We start from the raw sequence: 18,295 nt of genomic DNA, 5'->3' as shown, positions 1-18,295 counted from the left end.
TAAAACATGCCTTATAGTTAATTAACTATAACACAGAGATATTAAAGACATATACATTCTCCAGTGGAGCTTTTATTCACATTCTTTATGCTCACACATTTTATTTGCAGGTAATTGGATCCTTTAAGTCATAAGAGATGGGATAAGTGCTTATAATGTTAGTCTGAACTACTTGTTGAAAGGCAAGGGTACCATCACAGTGCATTACAACAGTTAGTGCACTGAGGCTGCTTATTAGCTTTTAAAATGTGTCTGCAGGTGTGCTTATTTGTTTGTTCTTGAAAAGCAGAGCTGCTTCTATTGGCTGTGGAGAAAAAGAATATAATGTGCTGCAGTGCTAAACTGGCCACCAAATTTGGCTGCTGCAGACTGCTTACACTGTTTTGGAACATACTGTTGAACAACTGCTCTTGTGGTTCCTATATAAAAACATATTTCTTGTACCTTGGTGACAGAGCAGTGCATTTGCAAAGATAATAGACATCTAGAAGCAACAATGTATTTTTTCAACAAGGTATTGTTTTAAGGTTCAGTGATACATAGGTGTAACTTAATTGCTCTTGTGCAGATGAATTCAGTAAACTTTGAAAGCATTGGACTGATCTGAGAGTTGTAGCTGTCAGTAGGGGTGGAAGCACTTAGCATAATTTAGCCACTGTGTGCTAGACTGTATGATCCAAGACCATGATGCTATACTGAAGTGCTAATAGCTCAGTCTTTGCTTGATAGCTATGGCTAAGTGTGCCCTGGGTTCTGTGGAAGTTGGTGTCAGGATGCACAAAGGTGGAGGGTCTGCTGAGAGATTCCCTACTTTCCCCCAGCTCAAAGGATTTTATTAAAATCTTTCTTCTGTTTGCTTTTCTGTTTGTTTGTTCTCCCAGTCAGCACATGAATGGAGAAAGAGAAAACATGGCTTTAAAGCAATATTTCAGTAATAGAATAAACCTGATAAAATATTTTGTAGTGGGACCCAGTAGTAACAGTACAGTTAAAACATATCTGCATTTCTACAGTGAATAATGAGACAGGTTCTGAGGACTGCTCAGTTGGCACCCAACACAGTCCAGTGCTGGGGACCACGAAATTGTCTGTGTGGTGATACCATGATTCGCTGGCTGTGAAGTCAAAAGAGAAGAACAGCAGCTCCAACTTAGGTCTGTGTCAATAGTCTCCCCCCGCCTTGAGTTGAGCCTGAAAGGCACAAAGGTGGGCTGTATATCAGAGCTTGCTGTAGTCCAGGGTAGAGTTCGTGATGTCAAGGGGTTTTTGGCTACATGCTTTCACTAGCTTTATGTTTGTGCTTCAGTCATCGGTTTGTACAAAACAGACTTAATAGGGCTGTACCATGTGTGTGCGCATGCTCTCTCTCGCTCTCTCTCTCAAGTCCTATATGTTGGTTCACCCTTCTGCTTCAGGTGTATTAAATCTTAGAAGCAGCTTATTGAAGAGAAAAAAACCAGTATAATTCACTACTCCATTATTTTTGTGTGAAACAGGTGTTCAGCGGAGTTTTAAATACTTTTTTAACTTTAAATTCTTTTTGAAATACTCCTGTTTTGAAATATTTATCATTGGTGGTATATTTAGTGTCACTAGCTCATTTTTTGCAAGAAATGCTTATGTCAACAAGTGGAACAACGTAAATAAAAATATTGTATTATTGTTGAAGCGCTGCAGGCATAAGCGAATACTGTGACAATGATAAGCAGGATCTTCTCTGTCCATAAATCTCATATGTCTCTTGCATTACTACATTTGGTATGGCATCTATCTGTGTTTGTGGTTTGGCTATGTTGTCTTGCTGTTGGAGCCTGTAATAGCTGGGAATTTATAAATGTAGCATTTGTGTTTCAGTGTTTAATATGTTAAACTCTATGAAAAAAATAATGGCTTATGTTTTTACAGGGTTTCTCATGTTATGTATTGGATTAGACATTCTAACAGGATCCAAGAAAGATCTTAGCTCTGTCTTTGAAGTGAAAAGCAACCAAAAGCCACTATTCAAAAAGAGTAGAAAATATATTAAACTACGTAAGTATAATTTTACTTCCTTTCTTACATGACTCTAGCAAACTTGTCTGATGAAAAAGAATAAACAGTGTAGTATTTTGCTCAGATGTTTTAGAAAGGGTTTTTTTTTTGGTGATACTTTTAGGACCAGACTTGCAATTGGTATAGATTGCCCTGGTAATGATAACATGTAGTAACTGAGAAGCATTACAATTATGGTTTTGAGAGCAGCTGTCCTACCACTTGAAATTTTTTCAATGGAGACCAAAAAAAACCAAACTGGAGAAAAAAACAAATATAAACAAGGTTTCAGCTTCTTTCGTGTTTTCTTTTTGACTGTTGAGAAGGACTCCTGTCTGGATCCTGAGATCTATTATCTAGGTTTATAGAAGATATAAATGATTTGTCAGCTTTTGAGCTGTATGTTGATTTTGAGCGTTTCAGTATGAGTCCCTTTATAGGGCTGTGTCAGCTGGCTGGCTGTGGAATGGGACTCTGGTGGCCTAGGGGTGGCTGGATATTGCAAGTTCCCTCCTGTGGGAGGAGGCAGTCCTGCAAAGCCTATTGTTGCTGACATCACTGCGCAGTCCTGTCTCCCTGTTGCACATTCAGATCAGGCCCATCTCCTGAAATCATTGTCATCTCCTGCAAGTGAACTATACCTAGGGAATCCAAATCACCAGATGATAAGTATGAGGTCTGACTTTTCTTGGATTCTGAAAAGTAACTAAAATGGTTGAGTTCTTTTACTGCTTTTTGGTTTTTAAATCTCTGTGATCCATTCAAATGATATCTCAAGTATTTCTCTGTGATCATTTCAGCTTGAAATGTTTTCATTGTTAGCTTAATTTTTCAAAAGAAACATTCAGCATATCTGCTTTGTCAGTATGGTAAAGTTTGGTAAAAGACAAAAAAAATGCCAGTGGTTAGGGCATGTTAACCCTACAGAGATCAAGATCCTGGAGGTTCAAGTTCCTGCATCTGTTTTTTCTGTGTGGCCTTGGGTCAAGTTATGTATCTCTTGCATGCCTCATTTTACCTCATTTGGAAAGTGGAGACAACAGTGCTTCCCCACTTCTCAGGGCTGACTCTGAGGGCTTTATGAAGACCTTTCCTCTGTATACTTGGGGGCCAGAAGAATATCAAAGAACATGTTTGTGTGTGAGAGGCAATGTGAGCACCAGTGCAAGTGGTTTTAACATCACTACTCAAAAAAAAACACTGCACAAAAGTGAGTAAATACTTGAAAATATTGTCAGTCACCTTCAAAGCACAGTCCCTACTCAGCTACTTTTGTGACTTTACAACAGTGACACCTGTACTCACTTCCTCATTGTGCCCAGACTCTTTTGTTTCTCGGCTTCCTCTTCAAGCACCTTTGCAGGTTAGTGTGTGGAGTTGCTTTGCGTTTACTAGTGTAGAAGACATGTCCTTTCTAGCACGTCTTTTGTCCATGATAGAATTGATATAAACTTTATGCGCAGTTGTTCCAGAAGAATTCTGTAAAACTAACTACGTGCCTTTTTAAAGATCTGATGAAAGAATAAACTGGAGTTAGCTGAGGTCATTGTGGATTCTATATGCCACTGTATACATGAAATAACCACAGAGGGATTTGATCATGAAATTATAATGTGCCAAACCCTGAGAGCCTTTAGCTGTCCACTGCTGTTATTTGGAAGGCCCCAGAAGCAATGGGAAAGCCCTGAATTTGTATTCTGTGAGGCTGCGATGCCTTTGCAACAATCTGCCAATGTGTACACTTAGCAAAAGACTGCTCTGGAGATCTGGTAGAGGTTATATCTATTTGTAATCTGGAGGCTTGTAAAGTAAACTAGATTTTCTTCCGCACATTGTATTAGTAAAATAAAAATTGCATACATGTGTATCTGGAACACAGAGAATAAAAACACTGAAGAAGTTTACATGATGCTATTACTCATGTCCTATAGTGAATGCTTCAGTAGGTATCATTTTTACACAAGTATTCCAAGGAGATTTAGTATGTTCAGTCTGCTCAGCCTGTTCTGTTTTGGAGAACATAAGTGTATCTGCACACATACTGATTTCCTTAAGTCTGTTACTTTGGAATGGTGTTATCACTGGCATATGTGGAAACCTAAATGTATACAGCCAGCATTCTCTATTCTATGAACAGCACACCTTGGAATGACAATATACCCAATTCTTTTTTAACAATAATAAGATTATTTCCTCCTGCTTTAAAAACAACTTTTCTGTGTTCTCTGTTTCAAGTGTTGTGGCTGTTTGTTGGTGTTGGTTTGCTAGGATTGGGTCTACGTTATAAAACTTACAGGAAGAAGTTGGGGCAAGGGGTGAGTACTGTGTTAATAGAAATCGTAACTTCACTGTGAAATGTGAATGTGATACCTTAGGTGTGTTCGTTGGTGCTTAGGAACTCCTTACGCCAGTATCTAGCAATAATAATTGAATGTCTGTGCAAAAAATTTACTTTGCAAATTCACGTTGAAAGGAAATGGCTGGGCTGGGTGTTTGGAGTTTTATTGTGCTACTATGAAGGAAAGAAACATTTTTGAAAAATGGAGAGATTCTTGCCTCATACATTCAAATGGAATATTACTTTTATAAGTGTTTATCTGAATGATATTCAACACTTGGCAAGGCCCTGAGCAGCCTGATCTAACACCATGGGAGTTTGACCAGATGACCTCCTGAGGTACCTTCTACCCTAAGATATTATATGATTCTTAATATATACACATAGCTGAATGGAACTACTCTAACAAGTCAGTTGACTTAGGTTAATATTTCTCAACTTATTAGTTAAGAAAATGGATAAAAATTGGAAGATTTCCGTTTCCTAGCTGGCCAAAAAAAAAAATTGGATATTGCAATGATAATGACAGTTAAGGATGCTTAATGCTAGCAGGTTTTAGCATTTAGGTTACTTATAAGTTGTCTGAAAATGTTGCTTGTGTTTTTAGTAATTTTAATTCAAAGTCAGAGCTATTTTGATTGGATGTAAACTAATATGCTTCCGTTCTATGATTGAATTGATTACTGTTATAAAACTGAACTTTTGATGTCAGCGGCTGCAATTATGAATTAGATGTTTTCTTTTTTCTTATAGTCCTGAAATAGTCACTTGAAACTTGCTCTTTGACATGTATTTCTGTTGGTAAATATTTTTGTTAGAGAAGTCACTGATGACATACAGGAAAAGATGCAGAAAAGGTGGTAAAAGCTGAGTAAAAAAATATACGTGTGTATCTGCATACATGGTTGGTTTCCTTTTTATAACTCATCTAAGTGTACAGTACCTGTGGTGGGGAAAACAGTATGTAGTTTCTCTGAGAGAGCTGAAAATACTCTTGGCCTTTTTTTTAAGTTCATTTACTTACTGTTACTTATACAAATTCTGATTAACTGCCGTGACTTCTCTCCTCTTTTTGAGAAAAATCTATGCCACTAACAATACCTATAGACTTTTGTAATCCTTTCAGCTTTATTAGGAGAATGTATTGGTTAAAATATCTAGTCTGAGGTATCTTTTGTGGCACCATATATCTGATATTGTTGACTGCAAAGATATAATACATAAAAGCCAAATTGTATTTGAAATTTTTCCTTATTTCTTTTTTTTTCAGGTTCCAAAAAGAGACTTCTCTGCTCTGATCTGGCCTTTTCGATTTGCATATGACAATGAAGGATGGTCTAATTTAGAAGGATCCGCTAATTTGCTTAATCAGACAGGTAATTTTTTTCCACTTCATTTGTATTTGAGAGTTCATCTGAAGGGACAGAAGAACACCTGCTGGGTAACTGAGTCAATTCTTACATTAACACAAGAACATGTGCCCTGTAGCTTTCTCCTGAACTTGTGAGCTGTTCCAGTACAATTGCTTTGGTTAAAAATCCATTTGCACAGAAGGTAATTTTTGCTTAGATTTCAAAGAGATTTCTAGTTAGAGGAATATCTTATTTACTTAATGTTTTATGTCACATATCTGTACAGAAATTTTTGCACAAATACACAAACTTTTTGCACAAATTTTTGCTTAAATGACATTTAAATTAAATTTAATATTGTTTAACTTCTCTGTGTTTTTTTAAGATGTGAAGCATTATATAATTCTTAATGGATCTGGAATTAAAATGCTCCAAACAAAGTGTACAGATAAGAAATAGACAAATATGTTTTCCTCATTGAACCAGAGCAATGTATAGAATAAAAGTAGCGATAGTAGCTTGAGTGAGTTGTCATAGATTTTACTGTAAAGCAGGATCTCCAACTTGTTGCTCTTGGACAAGGTTTTGGTTGAGAAATTAGTCATAGAAAATGAAGAATTTGGACCTAAGATCGGTGCCACTGCAGAGTTGCTCAAAAGGAAGAGCATTGGCCACTTGGGACTTGTAGATACAGCTTGTGTTGTGCCACACTCATGGGATTAGGAAAATTTGGAGCTGCTGCCTTAAGGTATAGATATAAATAAGGAAGTTATTTTCTTTTAAAATAAAATGTCTGCTTATGCCTGGCTTGAGCTGCCTTTCTCCAGTGGAAGTGGGCCAAATGAGATAAGCATGGTCTATATTTGAAAGGGTTGCTGGCTCCAAAGCAGTGTTTTCTCAGCAGTTCCTCCTGAAAGGCTTGGGGGGTTAGGAAGGATCTGTGCTGCTGTTGCAGCTTTTGTTGTTCTCCTCTCCTCCTACCGTGTGAGTGCATTTCCCGAGCAGCCCAGGTTTGACAGCCCTGAGCAGTGGGAAGGCACTGACACAGGCGCTGCTGTGCAAGCCTTGCTGTCAGTGAAGAGGGACAAGGCTGATTCACACATCCTTCAATCTGGTGTCCCAGGACTGCAGGTTCAGAGGGCTGAACTTTTGCCCTGAGCTCTGTAGGCAGTCTAATGCTGTGAGAAAACAACTGGGACATTTAATTAATTGAACTTTGAGGCACTCTTGGACATATGTAACTGATAGTTCATGACTTATGTCTGGGTATTTATTTAATCTATGTATATTTATTTATGAACTATAATGAATGTATTTATTTCTGGTTCCTGTGGTGTAAATTTATCAATAGCAAGGCAAGTGATTAATTTGGTTATCCATTGAGCATTTCCTTATGCCAGTTAAGAGTTGTTTCTAAATAAAGCAGTTGATCAATCAAAAAGCAGTGAATTTTGGACATAAAGGAATAAATCCTAATTCCTGAATGCCAGAGACAATCTTCTGGAGTTTTTTGTTACCTGTATATTGTTATATCAAATACCACTTTAACATTTCTAGGAAGTGCATAAATCCGTTGACATTTGAGCAAGAGATTCTCAAATGATCAGACATGGCTTTGCTCCTGAAAAATATTACTCATTTGTTTGCCTAAGAAGAGTGGCTGATTTTGAGAGAGACAGAGAAAACAGTGGCCAATTTCCTCAGTGTAGCCAATATGTTCAGTCTTGGCCTCTTTAAGGCTATCTTTTAAGGTATTAGAGTTCATTCCCTGTGCTCATTAGTCTTTTTTGTAACTGCTGAAACAAAGAAAGTGCAAAATGTAGTGGTGGCTTTTGTAATTGGAACATCTGTCTGCTCTGAAGGGAACCAACATCAACCCCAGTCAGTGGTTTCAGTCGTCTGCGTGGCCAGCATTTGAGCTAATTGTATAGAAGCAAAAATTTGGGAATCTGCTTGCAAGAATTTTGAGCTACTCTTTTCACTGCTAACATTGCTTTCACAGTGCTAAATAAGACACTTCAAAACAAAAAAATCTCGTGTGGCAAGAGTGGTGTTGCGTGTAGTGGCCTTATTTGCCTGTACAAGGGCTCTGGATGAGCAGGCAACTTGGCCTGCCTTTTAGAGTAGGAGAGCGCTCCAGGGCACATAATCACTGCAAAGAGGGGAGCACTTGGTGATACTGCAGCTGTGCCTACCTGCTGCTCCAGCTCAGCCTGGACAGTTCAAGCAGTCTGTGGCCTTCTCGCAGACTCCCACCTTCCTTCAGGCTTGGGCAGGCCTTTCCTAGCTGCCAGTCCTTCAGGGATGGGATAGCTTTACCTCTACCCTGTAGCCAAAATGCAGGGGTACCTGCCATGTGACAAAAATAGACCTCTGCACGTAACCGGGGAGGGACCACACTCCCCTGAGAAAGTGTGGTGGCCATGTGTGATCTACAGTTCACTGGAGCTGGGAACCTTTCTGTTCCCATGTCTGGGGGTCAACTTTAGGTTTCCGTGGGCTGATGAATAGTTTCAGCAGCAGCAGCCTGCTGCCTCTTACCCAGGACCCTTTGGAGAGAAATAGGGATTTAGTGGATGAAAGTAAGTGCGGATGAACTGTGTAGCACTTGCTCATTAAACTGAAAGCAGCAGACCCGCTGCTGCATGGTTAATCTGTGTGTGCACAGGAAGTCTAATGCTCTTGAAATGCGCTGCAGTAGGTATATGCAGGCCAACTGTATTATGCAACGTCATGTACGTCTGGTCATTCACCAGGGAGGAGCTACAGTATCCATACACTGAGTGTCTCCATCCGAGGTTGGCATGGCCTGTGGTAGCCCGAAAGTTGGGCATCGCTTTTGCCAGGGTAAGAGTGGCCCCAACTACGTTATGTATTGAGATGGTTATGAATTCAAAAAGATTTTTTTCCCCACACTAGGTGCAGACTTCATCACTATTCTGGAGAGCGATGCCTCTAAACCATTCATTGGGAACAATGATCCAACAATGTGGCTTGGAGAAAGACTAGGATTTTACACAGATTTTGGTCCAAGCACAAGAGATCACACTTGGGGGTGAGTCATCTTTACACACAGAGTGACAGTGAATGAATGAGGAAAAAATATTTTTCATGGTTTTGTTTTTCCTCTCATCAGTCATAGAAGACAAGCTATCGAGTAAATATACCACACAACTCTAACTCCACTAAAACATGGACAAAGAATAATCAGAATAATAATCATCATAATCACTTGTTGGAACTTGTCTTGGAGGACGTGCTCTGAGTCACTAGCATTACAGTGCAATGCAGATGAAGAAGCTTTCTCTTTGTTAAAAAGTATCGGTTGCTACTTTGGCAATGGAGGAAGTGGCATCCTGTCCCTTAATATACTGGACAGATTTGGAAATCTGACATTCCAAATACTGTATCTGACTTGCTTCTCTCTTTGTTATGTTTTGGGCTTTGAGAACTTCAGATTTCAGTGATAGCAATTGGAAAGTGTTACTGCACCCAGAATAGTTGGGAATTTTGAATTTATTAAACCCAGGTTGGGATGTATATTGGGTAGTGGGCATGGGATATGGGCAAAAGTCTCTTTTTGTGACCAGAGTTTATGCATCTGTCTTTATTTTAATGCTTGACTGACTACCAGTTGAATATCTTTGAATATCTTTGCAGTGGGAAAATAGCAGCTTATGTGGGTTATTTTTAGGGGGATATGCAGATCTTAGTGGCAGATGGAACTTCCTAGTGATGTTGCAATTGCTTTTTAATTTCTGCCTTATGGGAGGAGAATTTAGCAACTTTCCTCTTTCAGAGCTTGTCTTTAAATGATGCAGAATGGGGCAGAGAACTCAGTCTCTCAAATTTTCAATTTTTTTCATCAAATATTTTGAAAAACCTGAGGCAAAGTGGTTTTAAGATTGATTCCAAGTAGACGGTGAAAGAGTGAGAAATCTCCTGCTTTAAAGAAGTATTACCACCTCTTTCTGCTTTAAATAAAATGCTTTGTAATAACTGGTAGTACAAATTCTATTATGCCTGCAGATGCTGATTTTGAAGGGTTCCATGTAAAAATTCATGGTGTATTGTGTAAATACACTTATCAAAAGACCACCATTCTTTTGTTGATGGATGGATGTCCTGGGGTTTTTGGGAACTCTGGACTTGAGTTTGTGCCTCGTCTGAGACACCATAGCAACAGTCCTTTCCTGTCTGTTCACAATTCATCTATTAAGATCTCTGGGTTATCCTTTGTTTTTTGTTTTTTTTTTTCTGTTATTTATGACCTACTGATAGAGCCTTTGTTACACTTCTATTTAGTGAAGGAATGAGTTTGAGAATAAATTTTAGACATGCTTGTTTAAGCAATATTATAGAGAAAAAAAAATTTAGAAAAACTGATTAGAGGTGGCTTAAGTTCTGGTCTGATGGTTTGAGTTCTGTGACCATTAGTCTTCTGCTCAAATTTTTGTCTGCTTATAATGCCTTTGTGATGTTTTAGAACTAGAAAATATAACTGTTTTCTTCTGTCCTTGTGTAGGATTATGGCACTATCAAGGTATCCAATTGTAAAATCTACCCATCACCTCCTCCCATCTCCAGAGGGAGAGATTGCACCTGCCATCTCCATGACTGTCAACTTCACAGGGAGACTGATTGACTTTGTTGTCGCTCACTTTGGAAATGAAGAGTGTGTATTTTATTTATTGTTACATGTATTGTGGGAAGTGAAACATAGTTGTCATTAGTGAGCTGCTATTTTAATTACTTTGCAGCCTTTAACATCTTCTGCTGTAATATAGGATCTAGCAAGGCATGCTGGAGAAACTGCTTCGGACATAGCTAGTGGTTAAAAATTCTGAAGCATTTTTAAAGGGAAAAATGTGTCATGCAAAACTCGGCTGAGCCTAATATCCAGGTTTATGTTTCTAGAGACATTACAAAGGTATTGTTCTGCAAAACCAGAACAACTAACAGGACTACGGATGTGTCTTAGTTAAGGATAGCATCCTTCTGACTCTGCATGTGGGAAGAGATCCATTGTATTCCACAAAGAGGGCAGTGTTATACCAGTAGCTCAAATATGTGATGGGAAAGATTAAAGTACATCTTTCAGTTCTTTACTTTAAAACAATGTCTTGATTACTTCTGTGTAATGAATATTAATAATGCATAGCTTTTTGAAACTCTATATAGCTATATTTTCTGTTTTGTTTCATATTTATTGTAGTTTATCGAGGGGCAAATTTATGAATTGGGTACAGAATATAATTCACAAAGAAGCTGCTGAAAAACAGTAGGAATCCTTTTATCTGATCCCATACTGAGCTTCCCTGTCTCCATCCCCTGTGTAAAAACTGTGCTCTAAGCATGCAAATTGTTTGTAGAGTTCCCTTTTACTAAATATCTATAATTGTCAGAAACTACTTTCTATCAGAACACTAAAAAAAAAAAATCCATTTTGTGCCTCATGTAAACTATTAGACTTGCTTCTGAGAAACTGTTTGTCAAAACAGAAGAAAATAGCAATGTAGTCCCCCTCATAGAGAGATAACAATGAAGGAGAAAATAGGAGGAGACACAGGGGAAACAAATGCAAATTAAATTGTGTTTTAAGGTGAATTAATTCGTAATTAGATAGCATGTAAAACTGTTTGGTTTTTTTTTTTTTTTTTGCTTAGGGTGACATAAACTAGAATACTGGATAACTAGGATTTTTTTTTCAGACTCTTTTTAAAATGTGGGAATATATCAATGCTGGTGTCCTTTAAGAGAACCCTCATCATCTAGAGAGAAGTAGTTTAGGAAAGTAGCTAGTTGAGCAGGCAACTCTGTATATATGTAGGCCAGGCTTCTATTTAAATGGTCTTTTTTTTGTCTTCTCTCTGTCTGCCCTTTTTCCATAATGCATTTGCCACAGTCAGAAGTAGTGTTGTTTAGAATGCATAGTAGTATTTCAGCTCTTATCTTCTTTTGGGACTACTGATTCCAAAATCAGCTTGCTGTCTCAATGGTATTTAGTCCAATCTACAAAAAAAATAGAAGAAAACATTCTTTGCACAACTTTTAGAACTTACTAACGTGAAAGAGAAGCATTATTACATTGTATTATGAAAAATCCAGAGCTAGAAATGGGGATCCAGTAGTGCAGTATCTTACCAGACTTTATCTATGCTGTCGCTTTTAGTCATGTTGAAACTGTTCTGTAAATCTTGTAAAAGAGACGCAGAATACTTGGCAAATGTTGTAAGTAATGGTAATGGGACAACGTAGCTCTTAAATTATATTTCATAAATTATGTGACCCAGACTTTAAAACTACTTCTTACCATGAGGCATCCATGATAAAAGTAAAGGGTTTTGTTAGGATGTGTACTCTTTATTATGCACCAGACAGTCTGTGCTAGCACAATTACATTTCAAGTGCAGACAGACATGAAGTCTCAGATAACCAAAGTACTTAGAAATTCACATTTCCCAGTGATGAGCTTGCTATTAAAAACAAAATAACAGTAGAACAAGTTGTTCATGTAATAGTTAGAAAGAGAACACTAATTAGGTCTACTATGTGGCTTTTATCAAACATAGTTTCAAATCAGTCAGCCCTCTGTAAACTTTCACACTCTCTAATATTGAGTGATTAAAAAGAATGATATCAGATTTGTATGCAGTTTACTGTGGTATAGCAGAAAGAATCTGAGCTAAAATATATTTATATTAAAGTGTTTCAATTTCCTTCAGAGAGGACTTGGACAGAAAACTCCAGGCTATAGCTGTTGCAAAGCTGTTGAAGACTAGCTCTAAGCAAGTTGTATTTCTGGGATACATCACTTCAGCTCCCGGATCCAGAGATTATACTGAATTAATAGAAAATGGAAATGTCCAGGTAATGTAAAGCTGCTGCTTCTTTCAACAGTTGAAGATAATCTATATTTTAAAAATTCAGTTGAAGATTTCAAATTGATAACTTAGAAGTGGACATACAATAAAATACATGCTGATTTTCAAATATAGTCTTCAGCTACCTTATGAAATGGTATAGAGAAGGTGGAGGTATGCAGTGGAAAGGACAAGAGGTAGTGGACACCAGTTGCCACAAGGGAAATTCCTATTGATAGTAGGAAAAAAATTCACATTGAGGGTTGTTAAGCATTAGAACAGGTGTCCAGAGAGGTTGTGAAATCTCCATTCTTGGCTGCACTCCAAGCTTGGCTGCACGAAGCCCGAGCAACCTGCTTGCATTTGGCCCTGCTTTGAGCAGGGGGTTGGGCCTGGGGTGACCTCCAGAGTTCCCTTCCAACCTCTCTCATGCTAGGTATCATTCTGTTGTTTTAAAAGAGGGTTCTGCAGTTCAGTTGTCTGTCAGGAAATGTCAAAGGTTGTCTGGTTTGTCTGCAAGAGCATAGCGGGTAGTTTTCCTTTCTACCTTGTTACTACGCCTCAGGCAAAGTGCTTTTCTGCAGCAGATTTACACATTGGTTCTGTTACTGATTTAAAGCACCCCCTTAAGGAAAGCTTGCTTTATTTGCTTGACTTTTTTTTTTCATCCACCTGTAGGATATTGACAGTACAGATCTTGACAGATGGTGTAGTTATATTATGTACCGTGGAGTAATCAGGTATGCCAAAGTGGATCATTTATTCACTGGCTTTAGATATGTTTATGACTATAAATTTTAGACATTTCTGTAGGAGCTTGCATAAAAGTTTTACATCTCTAAACAATTATGTATAGGCAGTTAGGTATATCATGAGCTAATGAACATGGACCTCAGGATGAACTGGTGTAATTCTGAATATCATTTGCAAAAACAGTGTTAGAAGGTTTTCTGTATCAAAAGCCTTCAGATTAATCTGCTTTGATAACAGAAAAGTACTTTTTTCCAAGATCCAAGCTCTGGCTTTACAACTTCATCCTAAAATTGTGAAGGCTAAGCCCTAATTTGTATATGACACAGAAGATACAAATTATGAACTATGATTGTAGGGTTTGTTCATGCAAAATGCTGATCCAATCCGCCCAAACTTTATGCTGGATTTAGTGGAAACTTTAATTGTGTAAGTCCATATGTAAGCACTTTCCTCTGCTGAGGCCTATGCACTCCATATCTTGTAATGCAAAGTTGCTTGTAAATTATTCTTCTGGTGATATACGTACCAGAATAGAATTCATCTTATTCTAAATTAACTGTGCAAATTCTGCAGTGTTAATGGGAGTAAAAGAAGTAATCTAGATAGCTGTCTTAAGTAACTGTATCAAGTAAGAAAATACCATCTACAATCTGATTTCTTTTCCAGTTACTCATGCCATTGATGCTTGAGTTCCTTTCTTGAATTTCAAAATCCTTCAGTGAAAAGGTTGATGAAATTATACCAGTATGTATATTCTAAAAGAGTAGTTGAAAAAAATTAAGTTTCTGGTTTTAGAACTTATTTTTGTTGTCAAGCACTTATGCTTTCTCAGTTTTTCTACTTGTGACATTGTGTTATAGTGCTTATGTTTATGAGGTGCTTTAAGATTCTTTAAGGTGATGTTTATAGAAATAGAAAGTTATGTTGGTAGGTTAAATAATAACTCTCAGGGGAAAAAAAAGTCATGGATTAAGAATGAGGTGAAATTGCCTTGGGTTATTTATTCAAACTAACCCTCCTTGTACCTGGTAGGTTGGGCTATGCCCGCATATCTCATGCTGGTCTAAGTGATTCAGAAGTCCAGGTGGCCAAATTTAGGATCCCAGATGACTTGGATAACTATGCTGATAATGACAGAGTTGTCATTGATCCCAGCCAAGTTCCTGAGGACATCCATTTCAATCCCAGGTCAGTGTATTTCAAACGTAATTACAGGGATGATGTACACGATGTTTTATAAGACAGAATTTTAGGAAAATACTGTGGGGTACCAGGCTGAGCAGAAGATCAGGAGGTAAAAACTTCTGATTTGTAATGTAATGTAATTCCATTTTTTCCACTGACTTGGCATGTGCCTTGGGAAAATCAGTCTGCTGTAGTGTAAGTTGAAGGTAATGTCTATTTCACCCAGATGATTAATTTCTGAGGTGGTTTGTTAGGGAGATTTGCCAAGTGCTGGTGACTCATTTTATAGTTGATGAGATATCTCCCGTGTTTCTCAGCGCATGTGAAGATCAGGGCCTTAGTATGCTAGTATTTAGAACACAAAATACAATATATATGTTAAATAGTCTTTCCATAAGCTTTTTAAAGTGTAGTATGTAACTGGAGCAAAAGTTAAGGAAAATTCCCAATGCAGGTTGTTACGTATATCAGGGGAAAAAAGGCTTTAACACAACAAGTTATTTCTTGAATGCTTTCATTTTTCCACTGACATTGAATAAATAAGAGAAATATGGAGACAGGTATTTATCTGATATTAAATGTCAGTGGAAGAGTCGTGAAGTTTGAGATAAATGTTGCCACAGATGGTTGATTTCCAGCAATGCAGATAAGGGCAAACACAGGTACATGAAATTTACCACTTCTGACTTGCACAATAGAGAATATATTAATTTCTTGTATACACCTAACAGCTAAGCTTATGCACTTATTTACCACTCAATCACTGGCTTCTTGACTAAGCAGGGATTTGCCCAGTCCTTTCCGCATGATGAAGCTTGCCCAAAGTCGGCATTACAAGTTCAGATTTTTCTCAGTGGGTTTCAGTGCAGAATGACTCTCTTGTCCTGATTTCTTTTATGTCTGCCTATAACTTTTTCATATTAACTACACTTCTTTTGAAGTACAGTGTCACTGCTTTAGAATATTTAGTTGGCACTAACATTCTAAAGAAGTACTATGTTTTCCTGTGCAAATTCATCTACCATAATAGTCAGTAGTCAAAGCTTTCAGGTTTAAACATTGCATGAAAAGTGTACATCTTAATAGACCTCAAATTTAAAATTTTCACCATAATTTTCAAAAGCAATATTAACAATAGGATTGAGGATTTGGATACTGGGGTGAAACTCTGTCTCCACTGAAGTCAATGGAAAAAAATTAGAGTATAGGATTTTACTGGATAAAAGCACCTCTCGCCTTTGTCAGCTGGAGTTCCATTTATAGAATGCCTATGGCATTAATCCAATCAGTGTAATTAAATGTCTCTGTTAAACTCAAAGACCTTTAGGTAGATCATTTCCACAGATTATGATTTATATGTAAATAGAGTTGTGGCCTGTTTCTGAAATGAACTATCTAGAGCATTCATATGAAATGTTGCTTATACTATAGAAGTGCATGATTTAATTGCATAGGTTAATTCATATTGTAATGATTTTGTTTTGTTGAATATTTTTGCTTAGGTTTGGATCCTATAAAGATGGACATAATTATGAGCGTATTCATCACTTTCATATGAGCACTCCTAAATATTTTAAACAGACAAATTAGAATGAGAAAATAACGTATCATTTGGACCAACAAGAAAGGCTTGTTGCTTGAAACTGAATTGCCAGCCAATAAGTTGATAAACTGGTATCTACCTAGGACAGATATCTGCTTTGTATTCAGCAAAGGGAGAGTGGGAACTTGCTTTGGCAATAGCTTCTTCAATTTAATTGAAACTACCTATATTATACTGTCTTAGAGTTAAAAATATCTGTCCATCTTTTCTTTAGGGTCTAGATATGACCCCTTTGCTCTTCTAGGAGCTCAGTGGAATAATCATGAGCAAGGAGTTGGAGCCAACTTCCTTTTTCTTTTCTTTTTTTTTTCTTTCTTTTCTTTTTTTTTTTTTTTTAAGACTCAGGCAAAGGAAAAGAATGTGACAGTATAGGTAACCTGCTCGGATGTTACACTTAGTAGTCTGGCTACTATTGTAATAACATGTGTGTAGCTTGGCCTATATTTTTTTCAAAAAAGGAAAGGTACTAGTGTGTGGAGTATTTTTTTTCCCACCGGGAGATATGGAATAACTCTATGATGTGTTTAAAGAAGTGTAGTCTGTGCATTTTTGACTTACTGAAACCATATTTACATCTGCTGCTATTCCATGCTTTATTCTTAAAGAAATGTATTTTATTAAAACTATTTACAAATGATTAGTATTCCTAGTATTGGAGAAAAGGCTGTGTACTTCTTTAAAGACAAATCATTATTTACATACTCTCTCTATTAACAAGGTATTAACAAGGTATAAAAACACTGCAATGTTTTTACAAAGGGAAGAGTAAAGGACTTCTGAATTGCTATAGTTATATGACACTTAGTGGACACACTGCAGAAGAATAAAAAATCACACTGATGACAAGGTTTCTGAGAAGGAAAAAAAAGTGGATGGAAATTTTTATTCAAAATGAACTGTAATAAAACAAAGCATCATTCTTTAGCTGGCATTACATCTTTTTAGTGTGCACAAGAATAAGATTTTTTTTTATATACATTCTGTGTAATGCAAGTGGGATTTTTTTGGCCTAGGCAGTGGATTATCCATCATGTCATTGTAAGTGTTCTTTTTAGAATCTGTTGTCAGTGTCTTCTATGTTTAACTCCTGATCCTCTCATGCATGTGCAGAGCTTCCCTTGAACATAAGGACAGCTTTGGTGTTGGTCAGTGGAAGTTTCATGCTAGTGAGAAATGTATAAGATGGTTTATTTAAATGATCATCTCAACTTGGAAATCACATTTGTGGTGTTGATATTTAGTACTGTCTGTCTTTCCAATAATACCTGAAAGTACTATAACTGAAAGGAATGGGTCAAGTTGCAAGAAAGGATTTCCACCCCCTCCCCCCCCCCCCCATTATCTGCCATGTACATTTCAGAACAGTTTGAGCACACTCAGTTTTATTGTTTCCCTATGTAGGAAATTACAGGCTGTTTGATTACCCAGAGTTTCTTGTTCCCTGGAGTCTGGTAACTGCTGCCATCATCAAGCTTGTCACTTTGTCTTGGTCACCCATCATTTTCCTTCCTTTTTTTAGGACTGCATCTCTGAGAAACACTTAATTGATTTTTTTGGGCAGGTGATATCTGAAGGTCGCTTGAGGAATACATAGTCACCACAACTTAATCTCAGATGAGATGACTTCATTAGCTTCATGACTTCATTAGCTTCATGACTTCATTAGCTTCATGACTTCATTAGCTACAATTAACCAGTCATTGTTGACTGATTTATTCTGCACCTAGAGGTGCTGTGTGTGTCTTCACCAGCCCAAGGAAGCCTAATTAAGCATTCCAGGTTAGATTTCCTTTAGGAAAGATTTGAAGTCCTCTGAACTTTTTCCTCCAAGTGATCTTCCAGCAGGCCAGGATAAACTAACCTTCCGAATCATGGGAGCGACTTTCTGGCACTTTCAGCAGTTTTCTTCCATGAATGCCAATAGTCCTGTCTCTCTTTTCTGCAGCCTGCGTCAGCTGCCGGCACCAGCACAAACATTGCATGGTGGCTCCAAGCATTTTTGCTCCTTCACAGCATATTCTGATGCTAGCTCTGACTTGTGTCCAGCCATAGATTTGCCTTTCCACAGCCTGAACAAAACATAACATTAACTTGCCACATTACTTAACATTCTCCACAGGCTGATTCTGCAAATACCTCATAATGGTGAGCAGTTTATTCATGTGAGATG

General features: G+C 37.5%; 1 protein-coding gene across 6 annotated transcripts in view; it reads left to right on the top strand.

Annotated features, from left to right (window-relative positions):
• CWH43 (cell wall biogenesis 43 C-terminal homolog) overlaps window positions 1–17,049 on the top strand; it is a 30,148-nt gene extending 13,099 nt beyond the window's left edge. For 5 of the 6 annotated variants that reach the window (XM_064511168.1, XM_026093794.2, XM_064511167.1 and 2 more), the window contains 9 exons: window positions 1,906–2,031; window positions 4,267–4,346; window positions 5,640–5,745; window positions 8,641–8,776; window positions 10,247–10,396; window positions 12,447–12,591; window positions 13,263–13,324; window positions 14,370–14,525; window positions 16,025–17,049. In XM_064511168.1, coding sequence (XP_064367238.1) covers window positions 1,906–2,031; window positions 4,267–4,346; window positions 5,640–5,745; window positions 8,641–8,776; window positions 10,247–10,396; window positions 12,447–12,591; window positions 13,263–13,324; window positions 14,370–14,525; window positions 16,025–16,112 — 1,049 coding nt within the window. In that variant the 3' untranslated portion in view covers window positions 16,113–17,049. The remainder of the gene's footprint in view (window positions 1–1,905; window positions 2,032–4,266; window positions 4,347–5,639; window positions 5,746–8,640; window positions 8,777–10,246; window positions 10,397–12,446; window positions 12,592–13,262; window positions 13,325–14,369; window positions 14,526–16,024) is intronic. The other variant, XR_010389072.1, reaches the window with a different exon arrangement.
• Window positions 17,050–18,295: the final 1,246 nt, after the last annotated feature.

This window comes from Dromaius novaehollandiae, chromosome 4, assembly GCF_036370855.1.
Source record: "Dromaius novaehollandiae isolate bDroNov1 chromosome 4, bDroNov1.hap1, whole genome shotgun sequence".
In the NCBI taxonomy this organism is placed as follows: Eukaryota; Metazoa; Chordata; class Aves; order Casuariiformes; family Dromaiidae; genus Dromaius; species Dromaius novaehollandiae.
This window is presented reverse-complemented; position numbering and strand designations above follow the sequence as displayed.